Consider the following 13,607-nt stretch of genomic DNA (forward strand, 5'->3'; position numbering starts at 1 on the left):
CGAGGTCTAATATTCATCTTTGCTTTCCGGAACCAAGATGCCAGAAATCGCTTCGTGGGTCAGTGGCTAGCATATAGGGCTCTCGAGGGAAATTATGTAGGTTCGAATTCTGGTGTAGGCTTGCTTTGTTTAGGCCTTGTAGGAGGTGTTAATGTTGGCTTTTGAGGCTTGGCCAGGTTGATGAAACGAATTCGTAGGAAGTGAAGAGGAACTAAGCACATGGGAAGTTTCACCTCCGTGGAAAATAGCGACAACTTTTTTACACAACTCAAACCTGAAACTGCAAAATATAGTAGGGACAGAACAACCGCCTGCTAGGTTCTGACAGAAACACCGCAAATTGAGCAGTTCGAGGTACACTGCTGAGAACAATACTGCAGTGACTTATCCCAGGGTTGATTTCTCAAGTACACAGGACCTAGTAAAATGCACGCATAGAAGTTTTAGGGTCCTGTTCTGACAAACTGAGAAAAGAGCGTGGGTTGAATTGCATTCAATGTTCAACAGATTTTGCACTCACATCAATATTAAGCCAACCAGAATACGCTCAGAAACGGGAGTTTTATTTGCTTACATTCTCTTATTTAGTTTACCTTTGTCTGGTCACCGGCGAAGCAGGAACTCAATTTTTACACGACAAAGAAATGTACATAAACACAGTAATCATTTTACGACTCCATTGTGTCGATTTCCGCCACGTACTGTTCAATGGACTGGTTCATGAAGATTTAATTTTAAATTCAATAATACAGAAATGTTCATAGCTGTACATGTCACTGGTCATAACATGGGACTACTTTCAAGCTTGGCGTTGGGGCGGGGGATGTTGGAATATCGGAATCAAAGAAAGTGTCATTGACTGATCTATACAATGTGTCAGTGCGCAAAACAGCCCATCGCATTGCGTGCAGAAATCTAAAATTAACAAGGAGTAATAATTGATTTTTAAAAATAACCGAGGATAATGACGTTTCAAATGACATGTAGGTCTATCAAGATGAAGTGATGTTGAAATACAACTACGGGTAAAAATCAATTACGTACAGGCGTTCGCTGAATTTTACATTCAGAAGGCTTTGCCTGCGCAGCGACGACTGGAACGAGAAAATTAAAATAAACTTCTTATTGTCTCGCCGTCAGTGAAGGCAGAACCTAGCCCCTCTTTACATTACAAAGGAATGGACGGAAATCATCCTTTGACGATTCAGTCTGGTCATTATTTACTGTGTATTCAATGGCGTGATTACACCTACAGAAATGTAACACCAGTAGTGAAGATTTGATCATGTCAAATGTATCAGCACCGTTGAGTGAAACCGTCACCAGTCATAATATGGGTCTGATCTTTAGTTTAGAGGTCCAGTAGGTGTGACTTTGGAATTTTTCACAGTCTTTGTTCTACTCCCCAACGGCACGTTGATGTTGCGATATATAATATTCAGCTTGTCAACTCTGCTTCAGCATCCTTTACCATACCGATCCACAGGCCACAGAACCAGCCTTATCCCACCAGCTCCATCTCACCAAAATGATGGCTACAGAGGACATATAAAATAGCGCCATGTCATCGAATATGTAGCAGTGGAGTTTGGCTTGTCAACAAGCACACTAAGATTTCTGTGTAATACCGTTATTTTTTATTTTAATCACATTTCATTAAACTGGGTGAATGTAAACCCAGTCTCGCTCCCTTCCCTGGTATTGCATAATATCTACACAGCTGCCTCTGTCTGTAAAATCTCTGTTTCCTTACTCCAATTCAAAAATTACTCTTGAGCAAAACTTCTCCAATCTTCCCGTGAATTACTCCACTACTTTACTTCGATTTGTTGTGTCGTGGAATCGTCTTTCATTTCGGCCAATTATTTTGAGCTTATCACTGCTAAAATCACATTGAAGCAAACATGCTTGGATTTTCGTAAATGTTCGACACTCTTTGAAATAGCTCGTTTTTTGTCTACATTGTACAAACTATAATACGATCTATGTGCTCACTGCACTCAAAAAATTAAAAGTTAATAAAACGCTTTACAAGACACGTTAGAGGTGAAGGTTACAGTGCCCTGAATATTAGCTTGTGTCACGTGACCTTGTCTACGTGACCTTGTATATAAGTCACTTATTCGTACTGCATTATATGCTTTCTCAACGTACATTCTCTATCACAAGTATGATGTGTCCCGTTAAATGACATACATATGTAATTTAGGTAAACAAAAGATGTACACGAATACACAAACAGTAGACGAGGAAAAAGAATTTAGATTCACTAATTTATGTTTACCGCTACTTCGAATATTTGATTTGCGCGTCTTTGCGTCTTCGGAGGTCCTTTTTTGCACGCTTTACTCAAACGGTTTTACAACGTTGGCTATATTCTGTAGCTTGACCAAGTCATGACCTTTAAATAGCCACAAAATTCTTACATTATCAGTCATATTGCAACTATTGAAGCATGGTGTCTTTTGGAAGCATGTGGTAACATAAAAAGATATCTTCTGGAACCATATGTGGTGTTGCCCGAGTAAATTCAAAGGATTGGCTGTATGTTTTTTTCCCTAATTGTTTGTCCGTGCGTATGTTTAAAACAGTTACCACTTTCGGAATTTTCAGTGGACGCAAAGCAAATAATTTCCTATTTTTCCCGAGACTTATGATGCTTACTCTTGTCCCGAAGACTTTGTGTTTACTCTTGCCCTTTTAAGGGAAGCAAAGTAATCGTACGGAAACCAGAAACGACGGTTGGAGTCATTTTGTACTGATTACAACCTTAACGGCTTCTTGAACATTTTAATACATTATGTAGCCGAAAACGCTCGACACTTCAAATTTTCAAAATCTATCTTTGGCATTTTTCTTTTTACTTCTGAAAAAAATCAGCGTATTTTCCCCCATCTCGAATTATATTCTGATAACATGCGAATATAAGTCCTTAAGTCTTCGCACACGACCAACTTGCTAGAATGCTTGTTACAATAAAAAGACTTATTAAGTGATGTATTTACAACCCAGAGTACAAAAAAATGTTTACTTCTATCGTTAAAACTTTCCTTCCAGACAACTCATTGTTAATAGTATTGGAAAGTGTTCAGTTTACCGTTGAGGAAAACGGAGGGACTGACAAATGAACCCTTGACAACAAGAATAAGGGGATATAAGATTTCGCCTTGATATCATTATACAACTCGTGTGTTATGTATAAAACCGAATCCAGATCTATTACCTAAAGTTTAGTGACATTGCGCAAGCCTGAATGGTCACCCTGCTAATTGTTTTTTACAGTTAAGGGTCCTGTCGCGTAGATTGGCTTTCACTATGCCCCGACCTACAAAATGGCCTTTGGATGCGAGTACGACTTTGTCGAAAGCCGCTTGGGCAAAGTCTTTTATAGATATGGGAATTTCATCGGAAGAAACCCAATTCCTTTCTTGATTGTGCCGCTATTTGTAGCGGCGGCACTGACGGCTGGAATGGCGTTCTTCAAGCAAGACACGGACGTTGAGTACTTGTTCACTCCGGAGAACAGCCAGGCTATGAAGGACAGGGATCGAGCAGAAGAACTTTTCCCTCTCAATGATGTCGATGAATTTCAGCCGCTGAGGCAGAACAGGCAAGGTCGGTTCGGTCGCCTGATAGTGACGGCAAAAGACAATGACAACGTTCTCAGGGAAAATGTTTTCTCTGAGATCTTGAAAATTCATGACTACGTTTTGGAGATTAACGCAACCGACGACGGCAAAATTTGCCAGTTTGATGACTTGTGCGGGAAATGGGACGGGACTTGCAATCAAAATGCTTTACTTCAACTCTATGATTACAGCGCAAGCAATGTTGAGAGCATGTCTCTCCAATACCCTGTCCACAGGTTACCTCAAGGTGGACTTGTCTTCATCGGAAATGCTCTGGGTGGCATCGAATTTGAAAGCGACCAAGAAACTGTGAAAACAGCCACGGTCATGAATGTGATGTATTCATTAAGAGACAATTCGGCAGATGATGAGCGGCGAAGCAAGGCATGGGAACTAAAATTCTTGGACAAAATGTCCACCTACGACACCGAAGAGATCACTATCGCCTACTTCACGTCGCAGACTCAAGAACTAGAACTTGCAGACAGCAGTCTTAATGTCATACCCTTATTCTCGATAACATTCACCGTCATCATAACATTTTCGATTCTGTGTTGCATCATGGCCGACTGGGTACTCAGTAAACCGTGGCTGGCTCAGCTCGGCGTTCTGTCTGCTGGTTTGGCGGTCATCTCAGCCCTTGGTGTCGGCAGCTACATCGGTTTACCGTTTATCAACGTCGTCGCTTCAATGCCTTTCTTAATTCTCGGTAAGTTTGGTACAATGCGTCCATTTTCGTGCACCAACAATAACAATGTATATAATGCAGTGCTAGAAGCCATGTTACTAGTGGGAGTTCTAACAATTTTAGAATCAATGCTCTCAGTCTAATGAGTCTCAGAATAAAGTTAATCATAATATCTCATGCTGCTTGTTATGATCGGTCAGAAAACTATCAAACGGGGAATCACATTTTTAAAGTTCCAGTCCATGGAATACCTCATTAACTTGCTTCGAAACTGCAGTAATTAAACTTGAACATCTCCGAAATGATTTTACTCGAAAGTATAAAATTAGAACTATACAACAAAATAATCTGCTTGCCCTGAATCCAACAGGTGTCTCTCCATGGCAATATCGTAGTGCCTTTTTGCTTATGTATGCGTACATTGTGCAAGACACATTTGTCAAACATTTTCGACCTAAGACTTCAACAAACCTTGTCGATTTGATGTTTACAACTCATAATCAGATCTCCTTGGTGGCCGTCACTAATCCAATTGCACTGCAGGTAGAATTATATGTAACGGCTCTCCCGGTAGCTCCAAAGGTCATTCACCTGCAGCCTGACATAGAATCAAGCGGACGCATGTTCAAAATGAAAAAGTACACATGTTATCAATGTCATTTCTCCTAACCATTGGCATCATTATTTAAACTGTGATCTCAGATAAATTCCGTAATACATCGGGCTTCGTTGCTCAGTTATTGATCCATTGTAGAACCAAATAAATATCTCGATGGCGGGATCCAGATAACACGAAATATGTCAGAGCGGGATAACATAAATTACCCCGGCCCTGTCAACCCAATTCCATGTATTTAGTTCAAACCACTTAATCAAATAATCAAAGCAATGAAAATGTGGAAAAAAACTGGTTGCAATAGGGAAACCTTCTTTGGGTATAGCAATCATACATCCTATGGTTGTGATTCAGTTAAGTAAACTTAGTCTCTAAGCATAAAAAAGCATTTTCCGTCAAAAAACCCACACATTTACCATTTACTAAATGAATATCGAACATTTTATGCTTTAAGGACTGTTCATATATTCTCTGCAGCGAGATTAAGAAAGACGCCCGGCATTAATCTGCAAGTATTTTCAAAATCTGAGATCTTGGCAGTATTGCACTTAGTATCAAACGGTTATGATTGAAACTGGTAAATGATTTAATTTAACGATTGACACTAAAAGGTGACGATTACTAGTCACAATAACGTGTCGCTGATAATACTTTCCATCGATTTTTGCATCATAGGTATTGGCGTTGATGACATGTTCATAATGATTGCTGCATGGCGTAAGACGTCGCCGAAGCTCAGCGTTGAGGAACGTATGGGACATGCATACAAAGAGGCTGCTATGTCGATCACCATTACCAGTATTACCGACCTCCTGGCATTCTTCATCGGCGCCATCACGTATTTTCCGTCAGTGAGAATATTCTGTATCTACACAGGCATAGCCGTGCTGTTCGACTACGCGTACCAGATCACTTTCTTCGGTGCGTGTATGACACTCTTCGGGAAGCGGGAAGCGGCCAATCGCCACTGTATGACTTGCATGAAAGTGCTACCGAAGAGAGAGGCTCCTTCAACTCGGTACAAGATTTTCTGCGCCGGGGGTTCATCGGAGACGACGCCGCCGAGAGAAGACAGTGATCACGCTATGATGAAGTTTTTCAAGAACCAGTACGGCCCCGTCCTTACTTCAATTCCCATGAAAGTAATCACACTCGTGGTGTTTGCGGCTTACCTCGGCGTTGCTATCTGGGGTTGCACGCAGTTGCAGGAAGGAATTCGACGGAAAAATCTGGCAAACGATGACTCGTACGCAGTCACATTCTACAACTTGGATGATAAGCACTTTAAGGTCTATGGGCCAGTCGTTGCCATAGTGATCGAAGAAGAAGTTGATTACTCCAATACAAGGGTACAAGAAGCGATTGAGAACGTAACAAGAGAACTAGAAGAAAGCTCATATTTCCATTACAACAACAACGTCACTCAATCCTGGCTACGTGACTTTTTAGACTTCCTTACACTTACAAATGTCCCGTCATACAACAACTCCGACGACTTTGTTCAAGTTCTACGTGATTCGTTTTTGTCAGTTCGATCAATGCCATACAAAATTGACATCAACTTCAACGAAGACAACACCAGTATCTTGTCATCGCGATTCTACATCTTTTCAAAGGATACAAATACAGCAAATCGTGAACGAGAAATGATGGTGGACGCTCGTCGCATAGTCGACAAATCTGACATCAAGATGTTCGCCTATCATCCAGCGTTCATATTCTACGAGCAGTACCTCGCTGTGTTACCGAACACACTACAGAATATCGGAATAGCGGCAACCGCCATGTTTGTCGTTTCTCTGATCTTAATTCCTCACCCAGTCTGTTCAATATACGTGACTTTTGCAATTGCTACGATTTCGACAGGTGTTGTTGGTTTTATGACGTTATGGGATGTTAGATTAGATTTCATATCCATGATTAATATCATCATTTGCATCGGTTTTAGTGTCGATTTCTCAGCACATATCACATATGCCTTTGTCATCTCCCCAAACCCAGACCGCAACAAACGAGCGATAGACGCTCTCTACACATTAGGTTGGCCTATCCTACAAGGCGCTTTGTCTACAATCCTTGGTATCATCGCTCTCTCCACTTCTGAGTCATATATTTTTCGAACATTCTTCAAAACTATGTTCCTTGTTATCTCCATCGGTGCCATTCATGGTCTGGTATTTCTCCCTGTCGTCCTGACTCTCTTTGGGCCTTGCAGCTCTGTTCGGGTTGCTCCGGAACAGCCGACACACCCCATCATCGTTGTCAAGCCGTCGAAGATTGCACCTGACGAACAAGGAACATCATCACACTCATTCTTGAATTACGAGACACTTGTCGTTCATGATGTCGAAACAAGGTGTACTGATCGTTGAAGGTGACGTCATCGGAGATGACAAATCAGTCCATGAAAATACTTTTGTAAGGACCTTAAACTTGACGTCATCTGTTAGGTAGGGTGACGTCACAAAGCCTGATTATCAACGATTCAAAAAAGTATTGTTCAGTCTCAATTGGTAACGGTCTTCGAAACCGTCTATCTGTCCGTCATTTTGTTTTTGATTTTGTATAGCAATAATCTTTTGGTCAAATCATTTGTCCGCTATTCGTTCTATCCGTCCATCGATGTATGTATCAATCTGTCAGCCTGTCTATCTATCTGTCTGGCTGTTTGTCCGTCCAAAATCTGTAATGTATTCTCATCAGAGTGTCTTTTACATCAACAAGGCCATGACAAGTCATCTTTTTGACACTTCTTGTTCTTTTGTTAAATCCATGTCCGATACTCAGACAAAATATACCAAGACAGGGTATTTGTCATCGCTTGCAAAACTTCTTGACACGTATGTCATGTGTTTTTTTCTTCTTTTATATGTTCAGGAACAATCCTAAGCGTATTCAAATAGTTACCTAGACATATGGCCAACGATATTGCAACAGCAAAACTAGTAAAGGCGGCGTACGGACCTGCCTTTCGTCCATATCTAAAAATACTGATACAGGAAGAGGAAGCTCACACCAAAGTGGTCGAAGGAAGAATAAAATAGTATAGCTCATCATATCATCATTTTTGGTGAATAACAAGGTGATCAAGCAGCAGATATAATTTTCATATTCAAACGTCCATCCCATATTAAAAGTTTACTGAACAGCGACAAACCCTACAAATAATAATCATTTACCAGTAAATTAATTTAATTTATGAAATTGTTGAAGTTTTGTACCCTGTTGAAACTGTTTTGAATTTCATGTAAATATGTGTTTGATTGTTTTTAGATTTATATATTTTGACTTCAAATTCTTTTTGCTGACAGCTTTCAAAATGTACAGTTCTTCAATGTTTCAGCTTACTGAATAGCACTACCACTTATACACTTTACTAGAGTTACATGGAAACATACCAGTATATGCATTGCTGTTCAATAAAGTGCCTACAATTTCAAATCATATTTGGAAAGGTCCCTGTGTGTTGATTGTGCAGCGCATATTTTAAAACAAGTTAATCTCACATGTAAGCTTGTAATGATTAGAGCTCATTAGAGCTAATTAGAGCTATTGAGTTGCACACTAAGCTTATGTGCTAAATTTACCTGCAAATGGATATATTGTAGATAATGCCGAATGTGTTTTAATTCAGATCGGTTATGTGCAACATTTGTACGTTTTTGTATTTTTCACAATATTTTCCATTTTTTAATAATTTCACTTATTCCATTTCATTATATAAATACAAACCAGACATAATTGTGTTTGTTGAATTTATACTATTTCTTCTTCTCTATATAGTTTATATTTTAAAATATTTTGAAATATATAAATAGTCAAATGATCAAAAGTTGAAGTGACGAGTGTTTCGTTATGTGTTTATCGTCTTAATGTGGATACAAGTTTACGGCGCCCGGTGAAAATTATATAAAAAATCTGTATTTCTAAAAGCACTTCGAAGTAGAATGACGAACCTGCATGTTCCATGCCTTCATGAAAGACACAGCTTAGAATTATGGAAACAAACTTTCTTTGTCTTTTGAAATGGAAAACAAACTCAATTTTATTTGAAAACATTCATTATGTAGGGCTTTTATATTTTGCCCTGCTATTTGAACAAATGGGAATATACGTCATGCAAAAAGCCAGATTTCTGTTTCATATTACACTGATCAATTCGTGCAATCACTTTATTTACCAATTTTACTGTATTTCTATTTCGTCATTTGATTATTCATTCATCCACCCCTCCATCTTTTAATCCATCCATCCATCCATCAATCCATCCATCCTTCTATCTCTATACCAACTTAACTTCCCATCTATACATCAATCAATGTCTATGAAACTACAAATTTATTCGGTCATTTTATTTATTTATTTGTTTGTCAGTTTTTCAACTGCTTACTTGGTCAGTCGAATGGATTCTGGCGTCACATTAAGAAACACCTCTAACGGCGAGCTTACATGTATCGTGGTGTTTCGTCATGAAAAAACACTGGCGACAAAGGCTGTGTCAGAAAGACACCAAAATACCTTCCGTTTTTTCAAGCCGTATCATGACAGAGGAAATGTGTAACGACACTTCTAAACATTTTGTAATGAGCACTTTCCAAGCGTCAACGTTACTATCACATTGCGTACATACTGCGTGTTCAGTTGTATTGGAACCTTGCGACACAGAGGTAACCCTGGATACCAAAATAACCCCTTTTCCTCTGGTTCAAACAAATTATCGTCCACAAATAAATCCAATATCATCACATGGATATTTCAAAGAGTGCATACATAGGGCCCGGCAGGCAAATGTCTTTCAAAGTGTACTGGCGCTGTAATACCAATAACGAAAGTATTCTACACAAAACGTGTTTTGGTCCGATTATGTAATAGAAAAGCACCGACGCCGAGAAGTTTCTTGTTTAGAATCGCTTCGGCCTACGGCGTCGGTGATTCTAAACCAGAACTCCGACGGGGCAATGGTTATCTGACTTAAACCACACGGTCATAACTATCATATATACTAGTAGCTCACTCGATGTGTGAGCCCATCCCAGTCGCAACGTACCTAAATCAATGGCTCTTGCCATAACGTTGTGCAGAACCGACCACTCTTTGTTTCAATTGTTTGAAGTCAATAAATATCAATAAATAAAAAGCAAGAGTGATCAATAATGATTTGCATATTGCGAAGGTGTCTAATGGGTACAGCGAGTAAGGTCATGTATTTGCATTCATATTTGGTTTCCAAAACCATACTGCCAGAAATCGATTCGTGGGTTAGAGGTCAGCGTGTAGGGCCAAATTCTGGTATAGGCATACCTTGTTTAGTCCTTGTAGGTGTTATTTTGGGTTTTGTAGCTTTGGCTATGTTGAAGAAAAGAAGTCGTAGGCAGGTTGTAGAATAGGGACTAAGCAGATGGAAGTCAGAACCGCTTGGTGGGTTCTAACAGAATCGCCTGGTGGTTCTGGCGGAAACACCCAAAATTGAGGAGTTCGTGGAAATAAACACTGCAGAGAACAATACTGTGACGTAGGGGGGTGTGGTTTAATACTTATTACCCCAGCATTGATTTCTCAAGTGTACAGTACCAAGTCAAATGCACGAATCGAAGTTTAGGGCCCTGTTGTGACGAGCTGAGAAAGGGCGTGGGTGGAATGGTATTAAGTGTTCAACAGATTTTGCTCTCAAATCAATATTAAGCCAACCACAATACACCCGGAAACGGGAAAGGGTTTATTTATTGACGATCTCTTTATTACTTTACCTTTGTCCCGCCATCGGCGAAGGAGGAACTCGATTTTTCACGTAACAAAGACATGGACGGAGAAACACATTCATTTTACGACTCCATTGTGTCGATTTCCACCATGTACTGTTCAATGGAATGGTTGTACTCACAGCAAAGGAAGACCAATGATGAACATTTAATGTAAAATTCAATGAGACCTAATTGTTCACAGATACCTGTACATGTCACTGGTCATAATTGGGCTACTTTTAAGTTTGATGTCGGGGTGGGGATGTTGCGATATCAGAATCACAGAAAGTGTCATTCATTGACTGATCTATACAATGTGTTTGTGCGCAAAACAGTCCATCGTGTTGCTGGCAAACTTCTACGATTAACATGGAGTAATAAATAACCGGGAACATTAAAGTGGTCAAATGACGTCTAGATCTATCAGCATTTAGACAGGTAGAAAAAGCATTGCAATTGAATACAGGCGTTCTCTTAATTTCATATTCAGGAGGCTTTGCATGCACAGCGACGCTTAGAACGAGGAAATTACAATTTTTATTTTTTGGACAATCTTTAATCAGCTTTCGTTTTTCCTCTTTCCAAAGGCAGAACCTAGCCCCTCTTTATAAGACAAAGAAACGGACAGAATTAATCCTATAACGATCAGCTAGGTCTTATACATAGGCGTGATTTCAATTACAGAAACAAAACACCAGTGATGAAGATTTGTTGTCAAATGTAAGAGCATTATTGAGAGATACTGTCACTGGTCATAATATGGATCCGGCCGTAGTTTCGAGGTCAAATCGGATTTGCGTATAGTTTTAGCTATATAGCACTTGAACTCTGCTTTACTATTGCAGAATTTACCGATGAGGATATCAGAATCTTAGAGAGCCATCATTATTTACGGTCTTGGGATTGGGTCGGAGGAATTCCATCGGAAACTTCGAAACTCTGGCAATATTGACTGCCCCTCCGAAAAGTTAAATACCAATATTTGTAAAATTTACAAAATACATGGACAGCAATAGAAAATACCTTTCAAATCTTGGTGTACCCTGCTAGGTTATCGTCAGTTATCTCATGACAGTTGAAAAAGGTTAAACAAACAAAATGAAATTCGAAGAGACAACAAAATACAGATGTAAAAGCTCACGCTATAACCAGTATTCAACTATATGGTATTGTTTAATTTGGATGAGTATCGTGACAGGGTTTTCACAAGGATATCCGACTGTGCAGAATTTTGAAAGATACAGGGTTGGGGGGGGGGACATGCAAGAGGCTGAAAGAAAAAGTTGCAAAGGAGGCTGCCCCCATCTTGCATGGGCAATTTTGAATAATTGGTGTGTGTAATGGTGCAGTCTGGTGCACTCTGAGAGAGGTTTCAAATTTGTCTTTTACTAGTAAAACTGTTTGAACACTTAAAGGGGCGTGCAGGAGACGGGGGTGTCTCCCCTCTTGCATCGAAAATTTTGAGAAATTGATGTGTGTAAAGATGCAATCTGAGAGGTGTTTCAATTTATTTTGCACAAAACATTTAGTAACCCCTTTCTTCCTCTCTACATTTTGAGCAACCCCCCCTTGAAATTTTCAGTTTTTTGAGTGACCCCCTCACATTCCTCCAACCCCCAGGCCGTAAATAATGACGGCTCCCATAAAAAGTACAGACTTGCGAATTCCTTAATATTAATTAAGCTCCGTGCATGTTTTTGACAAAAGAGAAGAGGGCATAGGTGTTCTGCTACAGGGAAACGACCGTAATGTCAGGCCACTGTACTTTATGCATCGGTTGCGCAGAGGCCGCCGGACAGACATGGTATGTATGGAAAGTTAATGAGGTATTGACGCAAGTGATAAACGACATTCTGACATATGCGGGTGTTATTATGTATCGGCTGGACAATAATCTGTGTTTTTGTGGAGAACAGCTTATGCGTGGGTGGCACATATCTGAAATCAACATGGCAAAATTGTTGACTCGCTACGATGCCCGAGTTTCTGTAATTATGCACATATCTGAAATCAACATGGCAAAATTGTTGACTCGCTACGATGCCCGAGTTTCTGTAATGATGCAACAGGTGGTTGAGAAACACGTATATATGCTGTATTCTGAAGTATGTAATATGAACTTCTAGTCTTCGTAGAAACCAACCAGGGCACTTTTAGACAAGTCGCGACGGGTATAGGTCAGAGTGCTGACCGTTTCAAAATAAAGCACTTATTAGGGTGACTACCGTACATCAGCCATGTATCTTCACTGCACTTCTAATGTTTTCTAAACTGGAACAGAGTAAAAGAGAAAGATCGTGCGAGGAATTCAAAGTTAACAAACGTTTGGAAAAGAAAAGTATGGAATTCTCCGTGTAATAACAACAATATTAGGCGTAGTCTGTTGACGCCCTTTAGTGAAGATTTCAACCAATTCCGAAAAGCAAGTATTGCTACTCTGTCAAATTTATAAGATCTCTTATCGCTGTTGCCATGGTTACGGACACATTCTACGTACAAACCTCGAGGAGAGTATTTTCACTCGTGTTGTTTTACGAATTATGCTGTATAGTAAACTCAATAAGTTTTCCTTCATGTATCCCACCACCTGGGTATGAGATTGACATATTGTCACTTTCTTTTTAGTAATTTATACTAGGTTCGAAGGGAAGAAAGGCCAACTAATGTTACTGATCAGGTATTTTTGAATCATGTTGGCTAATAGAATGAAGTAAACTTTCAACGAGAAGTAATAAATATACGGAAGGCTATAGGTTTATGTGGCGTTAGAAGAGACAAAAGTTCTTCATTTATGTCATTAAATATCTGACTTTTTCTCCAACTTACTATTTACAAAATCGCATCAAAAAAATTTTGCGAAATGGGTGTTGTGAAAAAAGTCGATGATGAGTAAGTTTACATTTGTCAGGGCACACAAATAATTCTGGACTTTC

The 13,607-nt window shown here is 39.6% G+C and overlaps 1 protein-coding gene across 1 annotated transcript; it reads left to right on the forward strand.

Annotated features, from left to right (window-relative positions):
• Positions 1-1,623: 1,623 nt before the first annotated feature.
• Positions 1,624-8,372, forward strand: LOC139136758 (patched domain-containing protein 3-like). The gene is made up of 2 exons (XM_070704582.1): positions 1,624-4,338; positions 5,609-8,372. The coding sequence occupies exons 1-2, from the start codon at positions 3,333-3,335 to the stop codon at positions 7,303-7,305; spliced, it is 2,703 nt and encodes a 900-aa protein (XP_070560683.1). The 5' UTR covers positions 1,624-3,332; the 3' UTR covers positions 7,306-8,372.
• Positions 8,373-13,607: the final 5,235 nt, after the last annotated feature.

Source organism: Ptychodera flava, chromosome 1 (assembly GCF_041260155.1).
Source record: "Ptychodera flava strain L36383 chromosome 1, AS_Pfla_20210202, whole genome shotgun sequence".
Lineage (NCBI taxonomy): Eukaryota > Metazoa > Hemichordata > Enteropneusta > Ptychoderidae > Ptychodera > Ptychodera flava.